General features: G+C 46.8%; 2 protein-coding genes across 15 annotated transcripts in view; one reads left to right on the forward strand and one right to left on the reverse strand.

Moving 5' to 3' along the window:
* Positions 1-7,211, forward strand: part of PEA15 (proliferation and apoptosis adaptor protein 15) — a 9,759-nt gene extending 2,548 nt beyond the window's left edge. For both annotated transcript variants that reach the window (XM_019649651.1, XM_019649652.1), the window contains exons 2-4: positions 3,624-3,797; positions 5,000-5,155; positions 5,299-7,211. In XM_019649651.1, the coding sequence (XP_019505196.1) occupies positions 3,626-3,797; positions 5,000-5,155; positions 5,299-5,363 (393 nt within the window). In that variant the 5' untranslated portion in view covers positions 3,624-3,625 and the 3' untranslated portion in view covers positions 5,364-7,211. The remainder of the gene's footprint in view (positions 1-3,623; positions 3,798-4,999; positions 5,156-5,298) is intronic.
* A 330-nt stretch (positions 7,212-7,541) lies between these two features.
* The window catches only part of DCAF8 (DDB1 and CUL4 associated factor 8), a 47,246-nt gene continuing 26,791 nt past the window's right edge, over positions 7,542-27,996 (reverse strand). For all 13 annotated transcript variants that reach the window (XM_019649638.1, XM_019649649.1, XM_019649641.1 and 10 more), the window contains 8 exons: positions 24,281-24,391; positions 19,358-19,430; positions 18,812-18,869; positions 18,187-18,294; positions 14,596-14,726; positions 10,610-10,729; positions 10,088-10,204; positions 7,542-9,505 (listed from right to left, as the gene is read on the reverse strand). In XM_019649638.1, coding sequence (XP_019505183.1) covers positions 9,389-9,505; positions 10,088-10,204; positions 10,610-10,729; positions 14,596-14,726; positions 18,187-18,294; positions 18,812-18,869; positions 19,358-19,430; positions 24,281-24,391 — 835 coding nt within the window. In that variant the 3' untranslated portion in view covers positions 7,542-9,388. The remainder of the gene's footprint in view (positions 9,506-10,087; positions 10,205-10,609; positions 10,730-14,595; positions 14,727-18,186; positions 18,295-18,811; positions 18,870-19,357; positions 19,431-24,280; positions 24,392-27,996) is intronic.

Genomic DNA, 27,996 nt, shown 5'->3' on the forward strand with positions numbered 1-27,996 from the left:
GAGTGCCTACAAGCTACCAGTCCCCTCCTGCCCACTGCAGGGATCTCCAGGCCCCGCCCCTCAGCCTTACACAGCTGCAGCAGATGTGAGGGAGGCTCTTAATCCTCAGGCTTTCTTAAATTTATTGAGGATTTGGAAGCAAATGCTAGGGAGTGGGGATAATCACAAATTAATGTCAAACTGCACAGAAATCTTTTGGTGTTGCCACCTCCTCCACAGGTGCTGGTCCCATTTTGCTAGGGTTCTCAACATGCCCCCAGGGCTTGCTCCTTCCTCCCCCAGTGCCCAGGGATCATCTTCCTATCATGCTCCCAGGTCCTCCCCTACAGGTCAATATATAATGAGTGGTCCTTGCCCTCTGCCCTTCTGCCTTGGCATCCTAAGTTGGTCGGACCTTAGGGCTCCACCTGGGGCCAGCTTGGAAGGACAGGGCGGGAGGAAGGAAGGTGTGAGTAAGTTGTGAGCAGAGAACAGAATGATCTGGGGGGGGAAGGGGCTGACTTCCTGGCAGCCTCGGCTCCGGTTCCTGGTTCCTGCCCTGGTATCCTGTCCCAAGAATGGCCTCCACCCAGGCTGCCTGGTGTTCCCTGGGCAGCCTCTGTGCTGCTCCAGAGATTAGGAGGACTCCTCAGAGTGTAGGAGGGCAGGAGACGGGGACATAGGCCCTAAGGGAGTGTGACTCGCAGGAACGAGGGTGAAGAAGCCAAACTTCTGTCAAGCCCCAGCATGGCCAGCCCACCCCAGGGACAATGATCAGTGAGACTTGAGAGCCACATAAAGAGATTCTACCTCCTTGCACCCCAAAAGTTTCCCCCCACTTATCCTGCTCTTAGCCCTGCTGCCACACCCAGACGGGCAAATGGGCCGGCTTGTCTCTGGGGAGGAAGGCAGTCCAGCTGCCTTGCCCTGCACCCTCAAGGGGCCTTACTCCAAGTTGTCCTTTCTTACAACTCCCCACACACCCTCCCATCCATTGGTGTCATAGTCCAGGACTGAGACGGGGGCACCCAGAACAGAGGTTGCCATGGTAACCGCCAAGCTGAGGCAGCCGCCTTCTCCTCCTGGGCTTTGTGCTCCCTGCGTCCCTCCCGCAGGATTCCTCAATTGCAGCCTCTCTCCCTCTCCCAAGCCCAGCTGTCTTCCTCCATTCTGTAGGGTCCCTTCACCCTTCCTCTTTTCTCTTGATATGAGCCTGTGGTGACCTGTCTTCTCACACGTACCCTCGGCTGGCTCAGACACATACAGACACACAGACCACCTACACTCACAGCCGTCCATATCCAGTGCTGGCACGCGCACATCCATGGCCCGTACAACCACACGCCCGCTGAACCAGTAACTGCCTCCCATGCCTGTGCCCGCACCAGGGGTGAGCGCCCATAGTGGGACTCGGGCACACACACGTCCCCCTGCCACTGGAACATGCCACCCCGTCTCTCTAAAGGGCGTCCTTGTATCTATTTCACTCTTAGAAAGCTCCTACCCACCGCCCCAGCCTATGTGGGTGAGTGTCTCACACACATTAGTCCCTGCCCGCCCACCTCCTGTGTTTTAGGTTCAGAGCCCGAAATCTTAACTCCTCTCAGGAGACACACACACACACACACACACACATTCTCTCCCCCCCTTTCCTCCCACCGGCTCTATTTACAAACTTTTCCATGTGAAAGCAGGGCAGGATCACCCTAAATTCTGCTCCATTTTCCAGTTGATGGCTTGGTCCCAGGGTCTCCTCCATAGGGGCAGGGTCTTCCTGTCTCCTTCCCATGCCGCCCCTTCGTTTTCAGCTCTCCTCACCCCCGTGCTTCCATTCTTCTCATCTCTGGACCCCCTCCCCGTTATCCCCTTTGCCCTCACCCCCCTCCCCCGCTTTTCTGTCCTTGGATTATCAGTGGAGGGGGCAGCTGGGCTCCAGAGCCTTCTGCTGTGACCTAGATTTCAAGGCTGAGACGGTTCCTGGTGCTGACAGTCAGAGAGCATTGTTCCTGGCCCAGCCTGGCAGGGCCACCGCTGGGCCCTTCTGTCTGGTTGCACCTGGGTGTGCAAGTGAGCATGCCTATTAGTGCCTGTTTCTTGTGGGGGTCGTGCTGGCCCTGCTGCCTGGCTCATTGTGTATTTGTGTCACAGTGCCTGCCACCAAGGGGGACTTGTTTGTTCTGGTCCAAGTAGGGGGCTGGGAATGGGGACTTCTGGTTCCATGCCTCTATGTTACCCGCTGCCTCAGTTTCCCTGGCCAGGTATAAGGAAAATGGGGGGTGTCAACCAGCCCCCTTCTATCTGCCACATTCCCAGCCCATTGTTGGCATGATTTGTGGGTAGTCTCAGTCAAGTACAAGGTCATCTGGTTCCTTGTTCCGCCCCTTGGTGTAACCACAGAGTATTTATGACAATTTACTTTCTAAAATCCTTTACTTTTGATTGTAACATATATACTCCTTGTGGGGAAAAAAAAGCCCTTTTAAACTCACCACTAGAGTTTCATATCAAATCCAGAAAATTCATTCCAAAGTTTGACCTTCTTTCTTCTCGTCTGAGCCAGTTCCTGTCTTAGTGAGTGAAAGGAGGGCCTTGAATGTCTTCTACATTTCACCTAAGGATCTCCATGAAAGAGGGGTGGGGTGAAGGCCTAGGTGAGAGCTCGCTTTGCCCAGCCCCCTTTGGGAGGTCATGCTGAAGGTAGTGCTGGCCAGATGTTGACGCAAGCACGAGTGGCAGCCGCCTTCCTGCGAGACTCTCCCAAAGCTGCATCTAAACCCCTTCCCCCTGCCACCCAGCCAGCCTGGGAACTGGGCAGGGGGCCAGAGCCAGCCGCTTGGTATTCCTGGGCGTGGGGGCTGCAAGCACAGCACAAAGACTAGGGGAGACGGCTGTGTGGAGGCCCAGCAGCAACCAAGGGAGAAAATGGGCTCCACAAAGGTGGGGGTGACTCCCTGCTTTGCCTCTCCTTGCCCCCACCCTCTGAGCCCTAATGACTGAACACAGGGCTGAGCAGAGGGGCCAGAGGACCATTAGACCAAGCAACTAGGCATCCATCCAAAATGAGTCATTTGTGGGGTGATAGGAAGTTGAAGTGAAGGACCAACCCCTTTGCTTCTGGGGAAAAAAGGAAGATAGAACATGAGATCCAACCAACCCTCTCTAGCCCCTTCTTTTTAGCTTCTCGCTGCCATAGCAAGCCTCTTCCTGTGGTCGTTGTTTTGGAGGTTTTGGTTTGTTTTTTTTTGTAAGGGGTGGGGTGCAGGTGGGTGAGGTGATTGGGGGTGGGGGAGACTTGAAGGCAGCCTGTAGAAAGTCAGGAGCCGGTTGCTATGGTAACCGCCTCCTCAGCCAGGGGAGCTGTTGCCAGGGTTACTGTTAGAGAGGGTAAAATGAAGAAAAAAAGATGGGGGGGGGAAGGAGGTGTGACTTGTCACTCTAGGCTCCAGCCTGGTCCCTAGCTTCCAAATATCTTCCTGTTTACTCCCACCCCCCTTCGGTCTTTTCTCCTTCCAGCCCTGGCCTGCCCCAGCCCCATTCTAGGCACCTGCCTGGCGGGGTAGAGGAGGGGTGGGACATGCCAGCGAGTGAACCAGACCCCCAAGCTCAAGCTCAGCCTCCTCTCCCTCTGTTCCTCCCAACCCCAGTCATGGCTGAGTACGGGACCCTCCTCCAGGACCTGACCAACAACATCACCCTTGAAGATCTGGAGCAGCTCAAATCAGCCTGCAAGGAGGACATCCCCAGTGAGAAGAGTGAGGAGATCACCACAGGCAGCGCCTGGTTTAGCTTCCTGGAGAGCCACAACAAGCTGGACAAAGGTGGGGCAGACGCCGGAGCACGCCGCAGCCGTTCTCGGGCTTTCACTGAGCAAACAGAAATGAGCTCAGAGCCCCTGTACACACAGTGTGCACTCCTCTCTGACAAGGCAGGACAGGAGGAGCTCTAGGGCCGTGGTCTTTACCCTCTTCAGTGTGCCCTTGTCAGTAAAAAATCTTATTCAGATATGATTGTGCAATTATCACATACGTAATCGAATATTAAAATACAGGTTAAAAGTGATACTATTTAAAATAAAACCACAGGTTATAAGATTTTCTTATCCACTTTTAGAGAACACTGCTCTGGGAGGGGCTTTAGGGAGGAATTGGTATGTAAGATGGCCCTCGATGGCAAGTGGGATTTCCAAGGCAGAATCCAAAGGTCATGCTAGGTCAAGGACGATAGTCACAGAGGTGGGGAAGTTGTCTGGTGTGTTCGGAAAAGCAAGGGGTCCTGCTTAACTTGCCGGGGCATAGGTTATGTTTAGAAGTGGCTGGAAAGGTAAGTTAAGACTGTGCCGTGAAGGGCCTTAAGTGACAGGGTAGTTGATAGGTGAGGTGCGTGACCGAGGGCCCTTCAAAGACATGAATCTGATGGCAGGGAGGGAGGCTGAGGAGGACGTTAGTTCTACTGCAGAAGTCAGACGGGAAAAGCCCGATAAGAGGGTCTAAGGGTGCCGGCAATCTCCCAGGACTGGCCAAGCCATGGAAACCATCCTCTGGTCACGGCTGTGCCTTCTGATTCAGAATTACCTTTCTCCCTCGGCACAGCTCTCCTGGGTTGTCTATAGATTCCACTCCTCCAGTCCCCCCTGGGCTATCAGGAAATTCTGATACTGGTTGGAGGAAAAGTGGGAAGGTGGGGACGGGGTATTTGGAAGGCCAGTTCATTTTTATTCTGCCTGCCGCCAACACACACATCCCTATCAGACGTGGTGTTTAACCTAAATCCCTCATTCTGAATCCATAGTCTAGAAACTTCATTGATCGACGATCTGCCCTTCTTGGGAATCGTCTTCTGTCCTGTTTTTTTGATGCCTTAACTTTCTTTTCTTGGCTTATAAGCCTTTCTTCCTCCAGTATTGCCCCTTCCAATAACAAGTGAGCAACTCAACCTTGGTCCCGTAAGCCTGGTCTGATAGAATGAGGGAAACTGACCTCTACAGCTTAGTTCTGACCATCAGTCTCCTGCCTTGCTCCAGACAACCTCTCCTACATTGAGCACATCTTTGAGATCTCTCGCCGTCCTGACCTGCTCACTATGGTGGTCGACTATAGAACCCGTGTTCTGAAGATCTCTGAGGAGGATGAACTGGACACCAAGCTAACCCGTATCCCCAGTGCCAAAAAGTACAAAGGTAAGAGGCCATGCCTTCACTGTGCACCTCTACCCCCTCCCATGGATGGCCCTTGTGGTGGGAGGATGAAGGCTGATGCTCAGTGGGCCTGCCTGGTGTCTCCCACGACTTCCGTCCCTGGACACATCCCTTTTTGCCCCCAGACATTATCCGGCAGCCTTCTGAGGAAGAGATCATCAAATTGGCTCCTCCACCGAAGAAAGCCTGAGCAAGGGGGAGGAAGAGGAGGAAGGTTGGACCTTCATCGAACCACTCCCTTCCCCAATCCTCCAGGGGAGGGGACAAGGGCAACCCCCCCAAAATCTACCCACTTACTAACCTGGTCCTAACCCCCTTACTGTACACGTGTGTGTGCGAGTGCGCACGCTCTGGCTGTCTGTCTACATGTCTAGCTCATCTAGCTCCTCTTCCTCGTGAGGGGCTGGGGGTCAGAGGCTGGGGGGGGCTGTTTCCCCACTCTACGGGGAGGAGGGGCTGTTTCTATACATATAGAAATGGGTACATTCCTCCTACTTCCCCTTCCTCCATGTCTCACGTGTGAGAGCAGAAAGGACCTACATTATCCTACATTGAAGAGCTGAGGTAGAGTGAGGCACAGGAGAGGTAGGTGCATCTAATGAAAAGCAGCGGAAGGTGAAGAGGCTACCCAACTCCCACCTGGGAGGGGCACAGCCCGAGTTCAGTGTTTGTACCCCATGCTGTACCCTTCAGGGGCCTAGGATGGGTATGAGCCAGGGCTCTAATGACAGAGGACCACGGGATCCTTTCCTGACCCCAGAATTCAAACCCCACAGAGCACCCAGCATTAGATATCCCCCACCCACCTCTGCTCTGGAGAGACTGTGCTAGGACAATGCTCCCCTGAGCCTGAGATGGGGCCGAGGGGCCCCTTTTCCACTCCTTTATTCCTCTTCAGACTGTTGCACATACTGACAGTGAGCCTAGGGAGGTTGGAGAATGAGATCCCTAGGTTTTAACTTCAATTTCGCCCCCACCTACAGGGTCCCAGTGTGGTTATTGTAGGCAGCCTTCCCGCTCCCTGGTCTAGAACACCCCAAGCCCGAAAGAAGGGAAGAAATGAGTGTTTTCCTTTGTACTGATCCCCAAATCAATCCAGGAGGGGACTTGGTAACCCCTCTCCCTCAATATCCTGGCGCCTTGGGCTTGTGAACGCCTCCTAGCCAAATCACTAGAGTACAGTGACCCCAGCCTCCTGCCTGTCCCATATGCCCCTCCCCACCCTGACCGTGCTAACTGTGTGTACATATATATTCTACATATATGTATATTAAACCCGCACTGCCATGTCAGCCCTTTTTTGTGGTGTCTAGCATTAACTTATTGTCTAGGCCAGAGCAGGGATGGGAGGGGAATGCCACAGTGAAGGGAGCTGCAGAGTCAAGTTGCTACACAGTCAAAACAAAAAAGAAAACTTTTAACTAAATTCACATAATCTCAACAGACTATTTAGAGAAAGTTTAAGTTAGGGGCTTTACAGATGTGGGAGCAAAACGCTAGTGGGAGGGGAGGGCTGGCTGTTTGGAAGCGGGAAGAAGCCAGACTGGATGGAGAGCCCCCGCTCCTCCCAGCCCAGCCCAGCCTGCCTGCCCCCTCTGGCCACGGCTGCGGACACCTGCCTTAACACATACACCTCGAGTACTCCACAGTTTTGCCTTAAAGGACCTTTCCAAGTTCCCCAAGCCCCGTCTGGCTTCTCCCTCAAAGAGAGAGACTTATAGAATTGGGAGGGGGAAATGAACATCAATTGTCTTTCCAGTCAGGATATGTCACATGAGAGTGAGAGCAAGAACATGAATGAGAATGTGTACGGAGCCTGCCTTTGAAGAGAGGAGAGCATGAGGATGAGGTGTGAGAAGGAAGACGGGGCCATTTTTAGCAGTCTAATCATTTCTCTGTAAGGCAAAATCATCTAAAAAGACTAACCTGCCCTCCCACCCTGTTCAGCTGAGACTGCTCTGTCCTGTGCTCCCGTGTGTGGTGTACACGGCCTTGTTCTAACCCTGGAATAAAGGAGATTGACTGTAATTGTACCTGACTGATTGTAGGATTTCTATAAATGATCAGGATCTTGGATGACTGGGAAGGAAGAGGGAGCAATATTTACCCGCAAATCCCTCATGGCACCGTGGAACAGAGACCAGAAAAACACGCCTAACAGTATCTCTCCCTTCCCCCACCTTCTACGTATCACTGAGCTATGGGGCCTATTCCACTTACAACAGTCTCCAATTGGAGCCCAAGCACTGGAAAACATGGATATCCCAGAATGGACTTCCTAAAATTGTAATAAGGGCAGGGCCATGCACCTATATTGGAAGGATCAAAAATAGCCCGTCACAAATGAATGGCCCACATCACACTGAGCAGCAGTCAAGGAAAAAAAAGCTTTACTAAGAGAAAATATACAACAAATTCCAGAATGCACGGTTTTTAGCCCACTCCATCACCCCATTAGCAACAGGAGACAGACTACTCAGTCACCACACATTCTCTACCTCAGGAAGGAAGGGCAGCAGCTAACATCTGGGATGAGAGCTGCTAGGGAAAGGAGCCGGAGGAAGGCGTGCCTGGGAATCCCATGCTTTCACTCTTCCCTTCCTTCCTGGCCTGTTTTAGCAGAATCTGTCCCAGGATGCAGAATCTGTGGTTGGGGGTGCAGAGAAATAGCAGCAAAAGCTTAAATTTAAGGGCAAGAATTCAACTGGGACTTTCATATTCAGTGGCCAGTGATTAAGTCAGACAGGTGTCCAAGGCCCAGCCACCTTAAATCAATCCTATGATTAATGACGTGTTCCTCAATCCCAAGATATCAAGAGGTGGACAAGGTATAAAGCCAAACCCAGGACGTCTTTTCCTATAGATACTCTTCTATTTATTAGGAAGGGAGCTGGTATGGGGTTGGACGGTGTGAAGAATCAAGCAGCTAAAGGTTAAGTGAGTGTCTTCTGTCACATGATACTAGGAGAGACGGTCTGCAGTGGCAGGACCCTTTCTGAAATCAAAGCTCGGTCAAGTTTTAAAGATGGGCCAGTCTCTGGTTAGAAGAGCCATCCTGGGAACCCCCATAAGACTGAAGGAGAGGTAGATCTGAGGCAAAAAGCTGAAAGCAATTGTTTCCCCAACCCTGAGACCATGGCAGGAAAGCAGGGAAGGGCAAAACTGAGGATTATTCCATTCTCAAGCCTCCTACAACCTAAACGGTAAGCCCCAATCTCCAATGGCCACACAGAGGGCAGGCCGACCCCAGGTATCAGCTCCACATCATTACTCTCGCTCACTCTCTCCTGTAAGTCCCTTTATTGCAGTCATAGAGTATAGGTTTTTAAATTTTAACAATAACTTTAACATGATACATCCAAGTTTGACTTGCTTTTTAATATATTTATAGATATAAAATTAGGCCTCTAACAGTGATAGGGGCAGGGAGATTGCTGCCACCAAACTTTTTTTTAAAGTAACAGAAGAGGTAACATCCTTCCTATTCTTCCTCCACTTCTGCCCCTCCTCCCACTTCCCCCCAACCTCCCTCACCAGACCTATTTAGGGGGTACTGGGATAAAGAGGAGAGAGTGAAGGATACATAATCAAGTGCAAAACACTGTGGTAAGTACAGAGAATGAATGGGGTGGAAAGAAAGTAAAGAGTGTGGAATGGTTAGGGGCTCTAAGGACTTCCCAGAAAAACAGGATACTGACTGGGATGGGGTTGCTCGGGGTGGGTGGGGGGAATAATAAAACTGTCATAGATTTTCAAAACGTAAAGGAAAAAAAAAAGGTCAAAAACCTAAACCAAAGAAAGAGTGGCACTTCCACCACCCCCACTCTGGACCCTTGGTACTGAATAGCCAGTTATATCCCCAACCCCCACCCAAGAAACAAGGGAGATTAAAGAAACTTCATTCCCTATCCCAAACCAGTTAACAAGATAGGCGCCCCTTTCCCCCCACAAAATAAAAGCTTTGGGGAGAGGCCATTCTGCCGAGTCCTCTGCACCTTTTCATAGAACTCCAGTCCAGGGCTCAACCCCACCCCTAGGTACTCTCTGCAGGTTGACTCCTCTCCGGTTTGTCCTTTTCCTGGGATGTCTTTCTTTTAACTAAAGCAAAAAGTCCAAAGTGCGTTTCTGCTGAATGTAAAGGGCCTGGGCCAGGAAACGGCTCCCCAGGCAGGATCGGGTTGGCAGCCCCAGCCCGCCCCTCCTCGGTATGAGGCCTCAGGACGGCATGCACTGCACCCGGTCGGGGCCCTCCTCCTCGTCCGATGTGTCTGAGGAGCTGGGAGACTCATCCGAATCTGCGTCTGTGGCCCCAACCCCAGGTTCTCGCCAACGCTGTAGAATGGGAAAGTCTTGTTAGTAACTTCCCTGGAACGAGGACAAACCTGTTGGGTGTTTTAGCTATAATTCAGATACTCTAGGCCAGGGGTCAGCAAAAGTATTCTTAAAGGGCCAGAGTAAATATTTTAGACTCATGGGCCATATCTCTGTTGCAACTCTGCTGTTGCAGTGTGAAAGCAGCCAGCAATACATAAAAGAATGGGCGTGGCTGTGTTCCAATAAAGCTTTATTTACAAAAACAGGTAGCCAACGAACCACCACAGTTTGCTAACCCGTGCCCTGTGCCTCTTGTGGCATGAGAGGGGAAAAGAAGGGTCGCCCTGAGACTCACACTTTCTTCTCAACTCCTTCCCCATCCTAATGGCCATGCCGTTATGAAGACAGCACTGTGTGTGCATGCAACGGACAACAAAAAACAGACCCATTTCTGCGGGTGGCCTTCTAAGGCTACAGCAGGGCTTGGGCAGGAACGAGGGACAATGGATAGGAAACCCAGTCAAGACCACCCAATTCCTCTTTACAGCAGTGAGGAAGTGTGCACTGGAACTTGGGAGCTTACGTCCCCCTCCAGCTTACCCGGTGATGGCGTCTCTGTCTCAGGTGATGCATAAGGAACCAGAGCATGTGGCTATCGAACAGGTCAGTGTGGTGCAAGCTATCTTCATCCCGCTCTCGCTTGTTCTTCTTTATCACCTGGAACCCGAAAGGGTTGGAGACGTGGCGGGTAGGGAATGAGTAGGGACCATGGACCTGATCAGAAAAGGCTAGTGTCCTATCTCAATAAAAGCTCTCTCAGGAGCTGTTAAATTGAAGTGGAGTAGATTAGATTAGGAAAGGAAGCCTCAGGTTCCTCCACTAAGAATGTGGGAAGCTTTAAAATAGAACAATTCTTCCTGAAAACGTCCTCTCCCCACTTGAGCATGAACTAAAGGCACTTCAAAGCTGCCCTCTGGACTGGGACAATTCCTAGACAGGCAGTGACAGGAATGTGGGGGAGGAAGGGTGTTAGAGCAGTGTCTTTAAAGAACTGGGCAGCAAGTCATTCCTTTCTATGACAATAAGACTCGTAAATAACAACAACGGCGGTCAGCTACTTACGTCCTTTAATCCTGTAAGCTCAGTGGAAGTTTCAGCTGTGGGTGCCCAGATCTTGACATCATGGTCTAAGCCACTGGTTGCCAGCACGGGCAGGTGAGGGTGGGGCTCAAGACAGTTCACCTGGTCAGGCGGAGAGCACAGGCTCAGGGGCATGCGGGACTAGGCTTTAAAAACCTCTGTTCACCTTGAGCCAAATAGCGATCCTGATTCAGGGCTGAGGCAGCTGCTGGAAAGGCAGGCCCACCCACCATGAGGCTAAGCCAAAGGGCCCTGGACGTAGAAGAAACCCTGGACGCGGACGGGATATAAGACCAGGCCCATCTCATTGCCTACGGACAGGCCGGGGTGGCCTCCTCCCCAGACACAGCCCGAGGGGTAGGCAGGTGACTGGCCGGGCTTCACAAAAAGGCATTGAGGTCCACATGTCCTCATTCACTATCGATTCCAAAGCTCCAACTTGCCCAAGGATGGGAAAAGCCATCTCAGTGGCTTTCACCAAGTGGCAAGTAACTTAAAAAATGAAGCAAGCAGCAGCTGCTGCTGAGCCCCCAGAGAAGTCAGTCAGAGAACAATTACATTCACTTGGCACTATTTACCAGAGCTGAAGGCAGGCACAGGCTAGGCAGAGGCCGAGGTGGGGAGCGGTGGGGTAGTGGAGGCACATTCATGTCTGCCTGGGAACTCTCGGGTGTATTCACTGAGCAGGAGAAAGGAACTAGGGCAGGCCTCTGCCTTAAGTAGCTTTCTTCTGTCAGAAGGCCCCCATGTCCCCTGCTGTCTGACTTGGAAACTACAGCCTCCCTAACAGGGCAGGGCAGGGAAGCTTCCGTCCGCACAAAAAGAGCTGGTCCAGATCTAGCTGCTAAAGCATTTTTGGCCTTTTAGTCAGATGAGGAATAGATAGGAAAGGCACCCAGAAGGAAGAAGGTGTGGTCTTAGCCACTCCTCACCTCACCCACCCCGCCTTGCAGCTGCCCTATAGTCCAAGAAAACAACCCCTGGCAAAAAGCCTCGCTCAGTTCTCTGTGGACCAACCTCTGCCTTGCCTGCGCCACAGAGCAGCTGAGGGAAGCAGGGGCCAGCATGGAAAATAAAACTGACCTACAGACTTGCAGTCTTCTTAGTCTTCCATTTTACAAATAAGCAAATGCTCAGAAAACTCTGAATCTAAGTCTGAGCCCAAGAGTCAAGTAGAAACCTTATTTCTTTTTTTTTTTTCACTCCACATAACAGCCCACTGCAGAGTTTTTATTTGGGCTCCTTCAGGAAGTGTGGAAGAGGTCCCAGCATCTGGAGCACAAGGAGGCACTAGACAGAAACTCCACTGCCGGGGAACATTACCAAAAGATATGTGACAACTTACACACACAAACCTGAACTCATTCATCCACCTTCCGTTAAGCCCCTTACCCCTCTACTCTAATCTAACTCGGCTTGAACAAATCATTGAAACTAAAAAGCACAAGGAAGAAATTCCTTGGAACTTAAGACTAAGGACAAAGCCAATGGCAAAAGGAACAACAGAATAAATGACATACAGTGCCTGAGTTGGAGCCTTTAGTGGGAACTGACAGACAGCTTCTAGGCCAGGGTACCCAGTCACTTCACCAGAACCCGTCTAAATGCCTAGAGTTATCCTGTCAATAATGCCTGAGCAGGGAGGAGCGCTCTGGCCTTATATGACTGGGCTAGGGGATGCAGGGAATGCGATGAAGCAATGAAATGCTCTGGGGAGACTAAGGCTTGTCCTTTGACATCCCCCACCCTTGTCCCTGAATAGGAACAAAGGAAGGACTAGTTAGTGAAAAACAGAGTCAAGAGACCTAGGCAAGGTTCATTATGATACAGAACTGCTATAAGTCTGCACTGAGACTGGTGCCTGGTGACCCCACTGTTGGGAGATTAAGACAAAAAAACAAAAACAGAGGGAAGCCAAGTGAGAAGCACATGGGTCACTCAGCTTCACAGCGGCAAGAATCAGCCAGGAGACTCACTTCAGGGCGCAGCCTCTATACTTCATGGTCTAGCTCAGGGGTCGGCAAACTGCGGCTCGCAAGCCACATGCGGCGCTTTGGGTACGTTCTGTCTCAAAAGTTTGCCAATCCCTGGAAGAGCCAATTCTGTCCCTCACAACAATTGAAAAATTATTCGAGAGCCATAAATATATTTTTACATAATCACCATTATGTGAATAATATCCTTTAAAATTTTTATAAATGAAACTATGATAGTTTTATCTTCATTTCCAATTTTACTCCAGAGCCACATGTACATACCCAAAGAGCTGCATGTGGCTCGCAAGCTGCAGTTTGCTGACGCCCTGGTGGCTCTTCCATCTCAAAAGTTTGCCGACCCCTGGTCTAGCCTCTCATTCTTATGACCACTAAAAATCAGGCCTGGAGCCCAACCATCCCAAGCTGATAACCTCCCCACCTGAGCCCGAGATTAATCATCAAACCCTAATATTGGTTGAGCTGAAAGCAAACTGGCCTGCAAAGTGATTTCGGAAAATAGATAAGTGCTGGCCTGGGGAAGGGCATTCAGCCCTGTGTTTCGCTGGAACAGAATTCAAGACAATAGTTTATGATCAAGAAAGAATTTCACGGGCCTCTTTTGACTTCCTTCTGACAATATGCCTACTGCAGAATTCTTGTTAAGACTCCAGTGTTTTGGGTTTGTTCACTGCAGATGATAGAAGAGGACTTATGGGAGAGTAGGAAATGAAGCAGGCAACAGTGACACACACCTTCGAGTTCTAGACTCCTCTCCATTTACATTCAGGCCATAGAAACCTTGGATCTACACTGGTCACAGGTTCCAAAAACTTAGAGGCAACGAGAAGAAAATCTAAAATAGCCTCACCCCAGGGCAAAAAACACACAAGAAGGAATAGGATCCCGAATGCACGAAAACCATTATAAATTCTAACACCACTCTGGATAAACCTCATCAAGAGAGAGTGGGCTCTTTGCAACTCCTCATAGTTTAGAAGGATGAAAATGAAGAGAGACTAAGCTATCTCAGCCATCCCTTGGAGGCTCTTAACCAGACTATCTTGGATAATCAGTACAATGTAGTCTCCCAAACCTTCTCTCTCGTATCTTCTGCAGACCAAAAACCTTGTAATAGAAAGCTACTGAACTCCTTCCTGACTCTGGGTCTCAAAAAAGAAAAAAATATATATGGTTAGCTAGGTACATTTAAGAGCTGACCAGGCTTCACGCCCCAGCTGCTGATTCTATGCTTCCTTTGTGCCCTATCTCTATGGAGGTTGTCTGTAGAATTCAAGTCAGGCAGGCTGTGATGTGATCATGGGTTGTATAGCAGGCTGCTTATTCTTTAGGGGAAAAAAAAATGTGCCACATTTGCTCTCCCCCTGTATATTTATATACATTATATTTGTATCCATTTAAATGGAAGCATGACGTTTCACCCTTAAATACTTAAGTACAAGGATATTGTCCTACATAAACAGAATGCTATCATCATATCAAATAAATTTAACATTAAATTTCACATTATCTAATCTATGGACAATATTCTGATTTTCCCAATAGTCTGAAAATTGCTCCATCCAACTTGTATCTGCTGATTCAGAATCTAGTCAGGATCACTACTTAGCTGCTTGTAAGGAATGAGACATGGAGACACCTTTGGCATTATGTAGGATAGGATGGTGTGCCTTCAACACTAATGCTTTTCTTTTGGGAAAGGTCTATGCCTAGAGACATCTCGCTCAGGCCAGAGATTCTTCCCTAAGATCCCTTTCTCTTCTCAATAAACCATGCCTTAAGAGGGGCGGAAGACAGGAAGAGAAAGGAAATATCCCACCGAAACCTCGGCACCCCCAGACCACACTGCCTTTTAGCTGGCTAGCTCTATATGACATGGTATGTTGTCACAGTGAGAATTCAGTGGCCATGCCAAAACCTACCTTAATGACTGGATAGAGTAGAGAGCCAGCCAGCCCAGCACACCATACTCACCACGCCTCCCTTGTCCCCCTCCATGAACTGAATGATCTGGCAGGATGATTTCTCCCAGAGGAAGATGTGCCCGCAGTCACTACCGCTCACCACAAACTCACTCTTGGGGCCATAGAAATTGACACCTTTTACTGAAATGATAAATGAGGGAATAAACCACATGAGGGTTAGCATCAGGCCTCTATATATATATACTTACCTCATAAGGAATTTAGTTATCCACAAACTCTAAACCAGCTAAGAGCCAAAGAATTCCTTTCATTTTCACAACATGATCAAGGGATTATGCATGTAAAACAGTTACAAGAATCACACCAGGCCCTGAGACTATTTCTATTCTCCCAAAGAGTTCCAAGGGTTAAGGAGTTGGCAGTCCCTTAGCAACAGCCTAAGTCTCATTAATCTACAATCTATCAAGCAACCACAGGCCTCATTAATGCTTTACTGTCCCAACCTGAATCGCCCCAGCTCTGCCCACTCCTGGACAGCACTGTCCTACACCCTAAGATTATCCTTGGGATGTGTACGTTAGTGGTACCTTATCAATGCTTCCTGGGTCATCAGCTGACCTGAGACTGGTGGAGGCACACACAATTGCCTATAAGAAGCATGTGCTTGTTACCAAGATTCTGAACAATAGGGATCCACTCTCTGAAGTTAGTGAGAAAAGCCAGGAGTCCCAACTACGATGTCCAGTCATGAGACGAGCACTCCTTCTTTTGTCTGCCCATGGACTAAGAGCCAAATACAAGTTTTTCCCTCTCTTCTCACCAGCTTGAGAGAAAAAGGAAAACTAACTGCTCTCTCCAACTCAAAATTATGACAGATATCTGTTAGTGGTGGTAACAACAAAGAGCAGTGATTTCCCAAGTTCTCTGTGTATTACTACGACGTAGGGAGCTTTTAAACATCCCAATCAGTGCTTATTAAGTGACTTATTATTGAGACAAAAGATGCCAGATGGGTGACTGGCCTACTGAGTGGAAATCTGCTGGGAGCTAATGGAAGTAGGAGCATAACTAAGTATTTTTCTCACTAAGTGAAGTGGGATTTACTTATTGGCATTTATATGGGCTACCCATATGCTGCAAGTAGTATGAATGGATAGACAGCTCCCTCCCTCTAGTTAGATCAGAATTCACTGACCTGAACAGAAAATTGAAAGTATACCTCAATGGTGGGACCCTGAACAAACTCAAAACCCTGTAGGCACGGGAGCCTACAAGTATAGCTCCTTGGCTTCTGGCCCTGGCAATACGAGGAGAGACCTGAAAGGGACGTGAAGAATACTGAGTGCCAGAAGTTGGTATTTAGTGAATTAATGTTTCATTCCAATGGGAAAAAGAACAAACAAAAAAACACAATTTTTCATCTGGCAAGTCAGGCCTTTTGGTTGGTGTTCATCCTTGTGAACTTTCATTAGTTATAACACATTTGGCAATCATACAGATGTAGTGTTAAGCTGATTTTGCACATGGTCTGAGGCTAGTGAAAACAAATAATGGGCTGACTCAATCAAAATTAATGTTCGGAGTAAAAAATTTAAGGGCCTTCAATGATAACATTTTTTGATTACTAGAAGGGGAAGCAGCATTCTGTTGATGGTGCTGAATGATCTGTTTGCTACAAATTGTAGTGGAGAAAACCTGAAAGACAAAAGGACTTGGAATGAAATTTCTGGAAAACACTGGGAAACATCTGTACTCACTGTAAATTGAGTTAATGTTGATATTTGTGATATTCTTATTTATTGTAAAATTGGTTAAAGAATAGAAATGTACCCAGAATTCTAAGAAAATATGCTTACTGTAGCATTACCATAAAGATAACATGAAGCATTTTTTTTTTTCCTGAAAATAAAGGCAGCATGTTTTGGAATTTTAAAAATCTGAAGGGCCGGCCAAGTGGCCCGTTGGTTAAGAGCTGGCTTGGGATGCTGGCTCTGAGCAGCAGGGCCCCAGTTCAGATCCCACATGAGGACCAGTGACACTGCCCTCTACAGCTAAGATGGTGAACAACAGCTCGACCTGGAGCTGGGCTTCCGTGAGTCGCCGGCGACAGCGTAGGCTGCAGTGAAGCTGCAGTGGACTGCCATAAGCTACTATGTGTGTCTGGCAGCCAGCGCGGGCGGCCAGCAGCCAATGTAAGCTGCCAAGAGCCGCTGTGAGTGGCCGTCCAGAGGCCGGTGACCAATCTGCCTCACCCGGGAAGAGCGCAATGATGATACCAACATGGGCCAGTGAAGCAACGTCCTCCACAACTAGACTGAAGAACAAAAGGACAGCAACTTGTCTGTTCCCCTTCCTTGATTCCCCAATGCTGTTCCCTTCCCCCAACTCCCCAATAAAACCTTAAAAAAAAAATCTGAGAAAAAACAAAGGGTCCGGTCAAGTGGCTTAGCTGGTTAAGAGCTCGCTTGGGAGCGCCAGCTCTGTGCAGCAGGGCTGCGGTTCGGATCCCACATTGAGGGCCAGTGACGCTCGCCCGCTACAGCTAAGATGATGAACAACAGCTTGACCTGGAGCTGGGCTGTTGTGAGTTGCTGGCAACGGTGCAGGCTGCAGCAGGGCTGCAGTGGGCTGCCATGAGCTACGGGAGTGGCTGGCAGCCAGCATGAGTGGCCGGCAGCCGGCGTGAGCGGCCGGCAGCTGCTGTGAGCAGCCGACCGATGACTGGAGACCGATTGCCTCACCTGGGAAGAGCACAATGATCATGCCAACATGGGCCAGTGAAGCAACATCCTCCATAACTAGACTGAAGAACAAAAACAGCAATCCGTCTACCTGTCTGTTCCCCTTCCCTGATCCCCCAACGCTGTTCCCCTCCTCCCAATTCCCCAATAAAATCTTTAAAAAAAAAAAAAGGAAAGGGCCGGCCGAGTGGCGCGATGGTTAAGAACTGGCTTGGGATGCCAGAGGGCCCCGGTTCGGATCCCACATACGAGAGCCAGTGACACTGCCCTCCACACACACACACAAAAAAATGAAAAATATTTTAAAAAAACAACAAACAAACATCCCAATCAAGTTGCATCCTGTGCCAATTAAATCAGAATGCCTAGGGATGGGAGCCAGGCATCAGTATTTTTAAAAGACTGTCAGGTGATTCCATTATGCAGCAAAGAACCACAGACAGAACAAAAAAAGGCCACTCTTCACTGCAAACTTTGGTGTGGTACTATACCATTCCTCTCCCTCTGCCTTATTCAAAAGAATCACTTCCTCCTCCCCCCTAGAGGTACAAGCTCACCCTGTTTTAAAAGGCAATTCAGTACCAATGACTAAGGAGGGCTTGCATGGACTCCCTAATAAGCATTTTAACCCTGAAGTTACCTGAAATAAAAAAAATAGTCCAGTCTCCTTATGCTCAAACCTAGTAACGTCACTGCAGTGGTGAGAGATACCCGAGCCCTCTCTTCTCTAGCACAGTAGGACCATGGCAACTCCAGCCCAACTAGGGACCCCCTCCCACAGTCCTAGGTGGCAGGCAGCCTACTCCTTTACATAGTTCGTATTTGTACAACCTGAATGAGACAATGTGGTTCTCCAAATCAACAGACTTGACTACATAAACCTAGAAAAACAGTCTCACCTGTGGCGCTATTTCTGTGGCCCTTATATCTCTTAACATACTGGGCCCCATCACTGTGAGAGGAGTTGAAGAGATAAATGTCTTCATCATTGTAACTGGCCAGGAGCTCTGCCAAGAACAAGCACACAGCAGTGAAGGCAAAGGCTGAAAAAAGCTGGGATCAGGAGCTGGGGGTTGAGGTGGGGCTTCTTGCCAGTAGTGCCCCCTCTAAATGCCCAGGTATACAGCACCCATCTTACTCGGTTGGAACAGCAGGCAAGTCAAGTGTCTAGAGTAGACTAGGAACACACTGCCAAGCCAGGGAGAGCAGAATGCTCAGCAAGACCACGCTCATTAATTTAAGAATGAGTCAAAGGCCTAAGAACCTGCTCAGGCGAGGAGCCTGGATGTCAGGACAGGCTCTACTAAAATCTCATCTGCAGCATTCTGCAAGTGTTGCCTGGCATCTCCAAGGGTCATCTGCTGCATCCTCCCACTGTGTGCTCACCGTCAGCAGCTACTCCCCAGTTGCTCCACTTGGAGCCATAGCACAGTGGTGAGCACTAGAGGGCAAATGCCTCCCTGCTCAGCAGCTCCCTAGACAGAAGGGGCATGCCAGCCTAGGAGCTGGGCCCTGCTCACGTACCTGTGCCGTCGTGGCTGTACACAAGACAGGTGATGTTTGCTTTGGACTCACTGTTCACCTGCAATAAGGAGCAGATACTGACTGATGCCCCACCCCCACCCCATTTGTTATACCATCTTTAGGAAACAGATTTTCCTTCAAATTCCCCTATATCTTCTCCCAGAGATAGAGAAAGAGAGATAGAGAGACAGAGACAGAGAGAGAAAGGAATACAACCAATGACACGTGACCGTTTTTGGGAAAGAGGGCTTTCTGTTGGCTATCTTCTGTGTGCTAGCCATTTTACAATACATTATTTCATTAGGCCTTACCATCATTGTATAAGGCAGTTATTTCTATTTTGTCAATAAGAAAACTGTGGCCAACACAGGTGAGGTGACTGACTGCCCAAGATCACAAAGCTGGTAAGGGGTAGAGCCAGGATTCAAGTCCAGGTAGGCGTCTGACTCGAAAGTCCAAGCTCTTCCCACCATACCAATAAGTTTGGGAACAGCCTTGGGGTCAAGTCACGGAAGCCTGGAGCCACTGGCCCTTCGTGAATCTTACCAGGTGATGAGGACAGAATTTCTTGAGTACTCCATTGTTCTCATTCTCATCAATTTTCCTCTGGTCATAAATTCTGTGGTTGAAGAAGCAATGAAAATGTCAAAATTTACAAACTGTGGGCCGGCCATGTGGCTCAGTTGGTTAGAGCATGAGCTCTGAGCAACAGGGTTGCCGGTTCGATTCCCACACGGGCCAGTGAGCTGTGCCCGAGCTGAGCTGCCAACTGGCAGCCGGACGGCTCAGCTGGTGAGAGCACATGCTCTTAACAAGGTTGCTGGTACGACTCCTGCATGGGTTGGCAGACTGTGACCCCCCGTAACTAAGATTGAACACGGCACCTTGAGCTGAGTAGCTGCGAGCTGTCGATGGGAGGCAGGATGGCTCAGTTGGTTAGAGCGCATGCCCTTCACAAGGTTTCCAGTTTGCCACCCCCCACCCCAGCAACTAGACTGAAAGCTGCGACAGGTCTTGGTGCTGAGCTTACGCCCTCCACAGCTAAGACTGAAGGACACCAACTTACTTTGAGCTGATGGGTCCTGGAAAAATACAATGTTCCCCTTCCCCAATAAAATCTTAAAAAAAAAAAAAAATGTACGAACTGATCCCCTGAAGAGATGTAATTTGATGTAGTGAGATGAACAGCAGTCAGCTTCATGTCAGGACACATAAAGGACATTCTTCAACTAAGCTTGAAGGTCCTCCTCTCCTGACCCCTTTCCAAATCCTAACTCTTTTATCCAGGTATTTCCCATTTCGAGGGGTAACCTTCAGCTATATCAGTTTGAAGTGGCTTAGCCCTGCTCTCAGCTTTTATATCACTTCATTTATTTTCACAGAAATAAATTATAGAGCTTTTGTGTGTATGCTATCTCCCCAATTAGGTTTATACTCATGAGCAGGGACCATGCTTTCTGTAAGTCAGTAAATCTCTCACCCTTTCCTGAAAGAGGATTTGGCCAGTTCTCCCTCTCATACAGCACAACCACATCTTAAACCACCACCTGTTATTTTCTCAAGATTCCCTCTCCTTCCTTCATTCCCATCAATCATCAAACCGCCTTCACCTTCCCTCCTTTCTCCAATCCAAACTCTAATCATTCATTCAAATTTCTATTACACCTATTATGTGCCAAGTATTATGCTGGGTGCTGGAAATATAGTGAGAGACAACACAGATCCCATCCCTGTTCTCACCTGTCAGTCTCCTCAACTCTGAGTCTCATCTCTCCACAGCTGCTCTTAATTTCATCCCTCCAAGGACCTTGTTTGATTAGTCCATTCTCAACCTCTTCCTCATCACTGTCTGCCCCCTTTCTAAATATCCTCCTTCTACTGACTGTCCTTTCCTATTATTGCTTTTTCTGTCCTTCCCCTTGCAGTCAATTTCAAAGAGTAATCTACATTCAATATTTTCACTTCCTCACTTCCTAGTCACTTCTCAATCCATTCCCATCTAGTTTTGGCCCTCAACTCACCACTGCAACTTCTCTGGCTAAAGTAATCAGTTACCTAACTGCCAATGCCAACAAGATACTTCTCAGGCCTTACTCTCTCGTCCCGAGATTGTTCATTACTCCTTCCCTGAAACACTCTTTCCTTGACGTCCAACCACTCCCTAATATTGTTCATGGGGTTTTCTTTCTGTGTCCATCCCTTAAATGCTGACATTCCCAGAGGTTTGGACTTAAGTTCTCGGACTCGAAGGAAATTTTAACCTAGCATCTAGGTAGTATGTGAACATCCAAAAACTGTGCTTAAGTGCATTTTCCAGGGAGAATGGATCATAGTTCTCCTTACATTCTCAAAGAGGCCAGAGACTCAAAAGGGAGATGGAGGAGAGAATTCTAATCAGTACTTTCCTTTGGTGATCAAATTTCATTGCCAATGCTTTAATTACCAACTAATGCAGACATGTTTTATAAATCTGTGTCTCCAGCCCACACTTATTCTGAGCTCCAGATTTACGAGGTCCAACAATTAAGTTCGCGAACTTGTTCCAAGGCTGTTGCTAACCTTTTTTTGCTATCAGAGGGATTATTCATTATGAATTTGTACCAACTGGAGAGTTAACCAAGTTTACTATTTGGAGGTGCTGAAAAGGCTGTGTGAAAAAAGACGAAAACGACCTGAACTTTTCGCCAATTCATGGCTCTTGCATCACGACAATGCACCAGCTTACACAGCACTGGCTGTGAGAGAGTTTTTAGCCAGTAAACAAATAACTGTATTGGAACACCTGATCAGACCCCCAATGATTTTTTTTCTTTACCTGAAGATAAAGGAAATATTGAAAGGAAGACATTTTGATGACACTCAGGACATCAAGGGTAATACAATGACAGCTCTGATGGCCATTCCAGAAAAAGAGTTCCAAAATTGCTTTGAAGGGTGGACTAGGCGCTGGCATTGGTACATAGCTTCCCAAGGGGAGTACTTCAAAGACGACCGTAGTGATATTCAGCAATGAGGTATGTAGCACTTTTTCCAGGATAAGTTCACAAACTGAATTGTCTGAACTTGCATATCTACATGCCAACTATATGCTGTAATGGGATGCCCAGAAGTAAACTCTCCTTCTTCTAAAACTAAACTCATTCTAAACTTACCCATTACCCTGAATCTGTTAATGGCACTATCCTAAATTTAGGCAGAAACCAGAAACCAGGTCCTTTCTCTTCTATATAGCTAATTTCTTTCCTGTCAATTCGACTCTCTGGGGCATTTCTTGAGTTTATCTGCTTTCTCTACCCTTAGTCAATTTTTCCTAGATTATATGTATTATTCTTCTAAACTGATTTCCTTTTTCATACTGTCACCAGAATTATGTCTAAAATGCAAAATTTTATGTAAATTTCCTGCTTAAATCTCTTCAGTGATTTTGTACTTTCTATTAAAGTCTAAACTCTTTAGTATGGTTGCCTACCACTTCTCAAAGATCCCATACATTATACAAAAATCAAAACAAAAACAACAAATAAAAACAATGCTTCCTTGAACATACTATGTCATATTTTGCTATCTTTACCTCCACACATATCATCCCTCTGTCTGAAATACTGACTTGCATTTGCCTTTAATACTTCCTCTGTGAGAAAGAACAGCATAATGAAATGGTTTCTACCATATTTAAGGAGTCTGATCTGAATTCAAATACTAACTCTGCCACTTACTAGATGAGTGATACTGGGTATGTTACTTAATATTTATAATCCTTATATATCTGTTTCCCCAAAATGCTCCTTGAAGGCAGAGAATATGTCTAGCCAAGTGCATATCTAGCACACAGTAGATGCTCAGTAAATGCTTGATGAACAGATGAATGAAAAATACATATGTATGTATTCTCTACAATGCCTTGTTTAATATCCTGCATAAAAAGAATATCCAACATAAAGAGAATATTCAGGAAATGTTTGCTAAATGAACCAGGGAAAGAGAAATAGAATAGGAGACTGCTATACTACCAATTATTGCTCTTCAGCAAATCTATATCAGCTGATAGTCAGACATTTTTCTCTCTAAACTAAGTCTAAATCACAGCTCTCAACTGTCACCAAGCCATAAACTTCAGCATGTCAGCAAATTAGTTTAAAGAATTTAAATATGTAGGAGCCGGACAAGCGGTGTGTTAAGAGTTGGCTTGGGATGCCAGCTCTGAGCAGCAGGGCCCCGGTTCGAATCCCACATGAGGGACAGTGATGCTGCGCCCTCTACAGCTAAGATGGTGAACAACAGCTCGACCTGGAGCTGGGCTGCCTTGCTGATGACGGCGTAGGCTGCAGCCCCTGCTGCAGTACACTGCCATGAGCTACCGTGAGTGGCTGGCAGCCAGCGTGAGCTGCCGTGAGCCACCGTGAGCGGCCGTCCAATGGCCAGCAAGTGACTGCCTCACCAGGGAAAACCACAATGATAATACCAACATAGGCCAGTGAAGCAACGTCCTCCACAACTAGACTGAAGAACAAAAGGACAGCAACTTGTCTGTTCCCCTTCCCTGATTCCCCAATGCTGTTCCCCTCCCCCAATTCCCCAATAAAATCTTAATAAAATAAAATAATTAAATATTTAATATTTTGGTTTATGGAATATTCTGTCTTCCTGTTTGTCGTTCTTCTTTATGGGGAAACCTTACTTTCCTTCTCCTTTCTTATAAATAAATTTCAAAATATAGTTACACAAATGTGCTCTCATTTAAAAAGGAAAATAATGCTTTTCACCCACCATCAAGAAAGCAAAAAGTCATTCATTTCCCTCGTGATCTCTTCTCTTCTCCCTTTCAAACTGATCCCTCAGCAACAGAAGAAATATAGTTAAAATAGGCCAAATGAATAGGGATGGGATACAGTTGTGAATAAGGGCCAGAACGAAATTAACTGGTACACAAAGGGATTGAATCCATGAACTGTTTTCCTTAGGATATGCCTCAATAGCCAGTGTTACAACAGATATTCACAGTAACAAAAATATCACTACAGATAAAGAAAAGTGGTTCAAAACAGCAGGAGCCAAAAATGCTAAGTTCACATTGAGTGCTCCCAAGTCAAATCATTTCTGTATCTGAAACCAGCATTCAAAATTTCTGGTGCATGTTAATTTATATATGAAAAATGGTGGAAGATATTACAGCACTTGCTAGGAAACCTGGGTTTATGACTTAGCTGCTATGTGCGGACCTTGGATCAATTGATCAAACGTCTTTAAAATTTGATAATCTCTATAATATGTTAAGCCATCCCTCAAAGATTGCTACATTAGGGAGAATAATTCACAAGGAGTTAAACTCTTTTGGAAGAGGGTAAAAACCTCAAAGATAGTGGTTAATGAATTCCTAGGAAATTCATACCTTTCCATAAGGGACCCCTTGTAGTACACAATGCATCAGAATCTTAAACTCTCAAAGACACAAAAGAGCCACAAACTCACCTTACAAATTGATCTCGTCCACCTACTGCAAACTGGTGGGTATTGGCAGGATTTACATAGATTGTATACAGCCCCACTTTCTTCTCCTTCTCTTTTGTCACTACCAGTTTCCTTGAAGAGTAGAAAAGCATAGAAGTTATATTATCCGAAAGATCCAGATGGTCATGGCAAGTGACAGCAAAGAGAGTAATACAGACACAGCTAATAAGAAACAAAACAGATTCTCAGAAGAGTGAAAGAAAGAGTGGTTAATGTTTGTTTTGAACATAAGAGGAAGATAAAAGCTGCCTACATATATATTTACTAAATTCTACTTTGGGGATGGAAAAAAAAATGTAGTGAAGTCATTTTCTGGTGTTCCTCAATAAGTGTAAGTTAAAGGTATACGACAGTATTGTTCCTCAGGTAGTCTCAGTTTAGCTGGAGTCCTACATTATAACCAATCATTAAACAGAAAATGCTACCCACACCTTCCCATCCTTCATTTATGAATACATGTTCCCAATGAACTGGGAGCAGGGAGGAGGGGAGAATGCATCACAGAGTACACGGAAAAGACCTCAAGATCAGTCTCTCTCTCTGATTCCAGAAAAGTGTCACCTAAAACCCAATGTTAAAAACACACACAGAGGGGGCAGCTGGTTAGCTCAATTGGTTAGAGCACAGTGCTCATAACACCAAGGTTGCCAGTTCAATCCCCACATGGGCCACTAAGCTGTGCCCTCCAACTAGACTGACACAACTACTTGACTTGGAGCTGATGGGTTCTGGAAAAACACAATGTTCCCGTTCCCAAATTCCCCAACACTGTTCCCCTCCCTAATTCCCCAACAAAAATCTTAAAAAAAAAAAAAAGGAACACAGAAATGAGAAGCCAGTTTTCTAGTACAGGGGTAATCCAAAGAGAAATAGCATTCTTATTCCCTTATCTGAAGCAAATGAGGACAAGCCGTTCTTCAGGATATGGTTGTTCTCAAGGCTGGTAAGTAAATAATTTCTAAATTATTCTTTGAGTTGTACCACCAACAAAAAGGGACCCTTAAGAGAGCACGAGGCCCTGGGGAAACACTATAAAATTTCAAAGTTTGAGCCAGAAGATTCTGGATTTCAGCTATAATTTGTCCCAGCCTTAAGGGTAGCACTATGAATACTCTTCCCAGGGCTAAGTGTCCAACCAGTCAAATATGACATCATAAAGATTAATAAATTTACAGAAAATAAAAGACAGGAAAGAAAGGAACTGAGCTTTAGTTTTTACTTTTAATCTCATTTCTGTTGCTATGGAAACTGAGAGAAATATAACCATGACAACAATTTTTTTGTAAAGAAATTATTTTAGCATCCTCTCTGGTCAGTCACTCCAGCTTAGAACTGCCCTAGGCAAAGTGGAAAGATTTTGATTTTAAAATTCCTGCAGCCTTCCATTAAAAGAATAGTATATAAACGTTATTAAAAATGTCATTAGGGGGCCGGCCGAGTGGTGCGTTGGTTAAGAGATGAATTGGTATGCCAGCTCTGAGCAGCAGGACCCCGGTTTGGATCCCACATGAGGGCCAGTAACACTGCCCTCTACAGCTAAGATGATGAACAGCTTGACCTGGAGCTGGGCTGCCGTGAGTTGCCGACGATGGCGTAGGCTGCAGCCCCTGCTGCAGTCGGCTGCTATAAGCTACTGTGTGTAGCTGACAGCCAGCGTGAGTGGCCGGCAGCCAGTGTGAGCTGCCAAGAGCTGCTGTAAGCGGCCATCCAGAGGCCGGCGACTGATCTGCCTCATCCGGGAAGAGCGCAACGATAATACCAACATGGGCCAGTGAAGCAACGTCCTCCACAACTAGACGGAAGAACAAAAGGACGGCAACTTGTCTGTTCCCCTTTCCCCAATTCCCCAGCGCTGTTCCCATCCCCCAACTCCCCAATTTAAAAAAAAAAAAAAAAGAATGATAAAGCACATGAAACTATATGAAACAAACCTATCAAACTTTGCCTTAAAATTTGCATTTTTAATGAGCAGGTATATTCCAGCAAAAATGGAAAAATAATTATACATCAAAGGATTCCTTTGAAGAATATCTCAAACTGGTTTCCACTGGATAAAGGAATATCCACCCACAGCTCCAAATCCAACTCTTTTCCTAAGATGTTTGCCAATTTTACCAGTTTCCAGAGACTTCGCTATCATATACATACAAAATAAAAATTCCCCTATGTCAACTTCACGCAAAAATGCCTCTGATATAAGTGGATGTTTGGGCATCAGCTTAACACATACAGATAGCTTGGATTTTCTGGTCATGACCTTCACATTCAGCCCTCCACCTCATTCCAGTCTTCTACTTCTTCAACCCCTAAACCAAAAACTTTTTGAAGGCTCATTGTCTCTTACTTCCCAAATCCAGAATGTGGGTCTCCTCCTACTGTAAGTCTTTCCTATCTTCCCCCTTTTAATTTCTGTTCCATCTATCATCTGGTTCCACTGGTCATCTCCCAGCCAGATTTTTCTGCCTACATAATTCCACTCCAAATTCAACAATCTGCCACAGTTATCTGCTCTGTGCATTACCAGAACCAGATTCCCAATTCACTGTGGCCTAATTTTTCCTGTGACCCTGATTCACAGAATAAGATCTCATTCTTCTCTGTAACTCTACCAAAGCAAATAGAACAAATTCATGTCATTTTTTGCATCTTTGCCCTTCCCATCCGCTCTTGAAAATTTGCTAATCATGTTCTATTATCATCACAGAACCACAGAACTTTAGAACTGAAAATAACAAACATCATTCAGTTCGAGAGTAAGTGATTTTCTCAAAGCTAAATAACGCAGGCTAGTACTAGAAGGCAGACCCCTTGCCACCCAGGCCTGTTCCCTTTCAAATATAAAACCCAGTATCTCCCAACCTTCATCCTCCTGAAAGTTTATATAAGTAACCAATATATCCTTTCTGCAAGCCTAAAACATTTCCATCATTTAAGTAGTTTTTTAAATTCCTCCACACTCTACACAACTTTTCTATACTTATATCTAATAACAATCAGCCTTAATATTATATTCCCTAAATTAACTTACATTTTACTTGTATGCTATGTAAATCAATGACATCCCTTATTTAATATTGGCATTGGTACACAAGATTTGCTATAATTTTTAAGTCTAACAAGACAATAAGTACTCTAGATAATCCATCAATAGGGCAGTAGTTAAATAAACTGGTATGCCAATGATGTAATGTACATATCATGGTTAAAAATGAGGTAGGCATTTATGGTCTGATGGAGAAAGATCTCTAAAATACATTATGGGGCTGGCCGAGTGGTGCATTGGTTAAGAGCTGGCTTGGGACACCAGAGGGCCCCGGTTCGGATCCCACATATGAGGGCCAGTGACACTGCCCTACACAGCCAAGATGCTGAACAACAGCTCAACCTGGAGCTGGGCTGCCTTGAGTTGCTGGCGACGGCGTAGGCTGCAGCCCCTGTGGCAGTGGGTTGCCATGGGCTACCGTGTGTAGCNCTCGCCCGGGAAGAGGCGCAATGATGGTGCCAACATGGGCCAGTGAAGCAACATCCTCCACAACTAGACTGAAGAACAAAAGGACAGCAACTTGTCTGCTCCCCTTCCCCCAACTCCCCAGCACTGTTCCCATCTCCCAAATCCCCAATTAAAAAAACCAACAACTGTATTCCTGAAATATTAGTCTTTAAAATAAATAAAATAC

Source organism: Hipposideros armiger, unplaced genomic scaffold (assembly GCF_001890085.2).
Source record: "Hipposideros armiger isolate ML-2016 unplaced genomic scaffold, ASM189008v1 scaffold_134, whole genome shotgun sequence".
In the NCBI taxonomy this organism is placed as follows: Eukaryota; Metazoa; Chordata; class Mammalia; order Chiroptera; family Hipposideridae; genus Hipposideros; species Hipposideros armiger.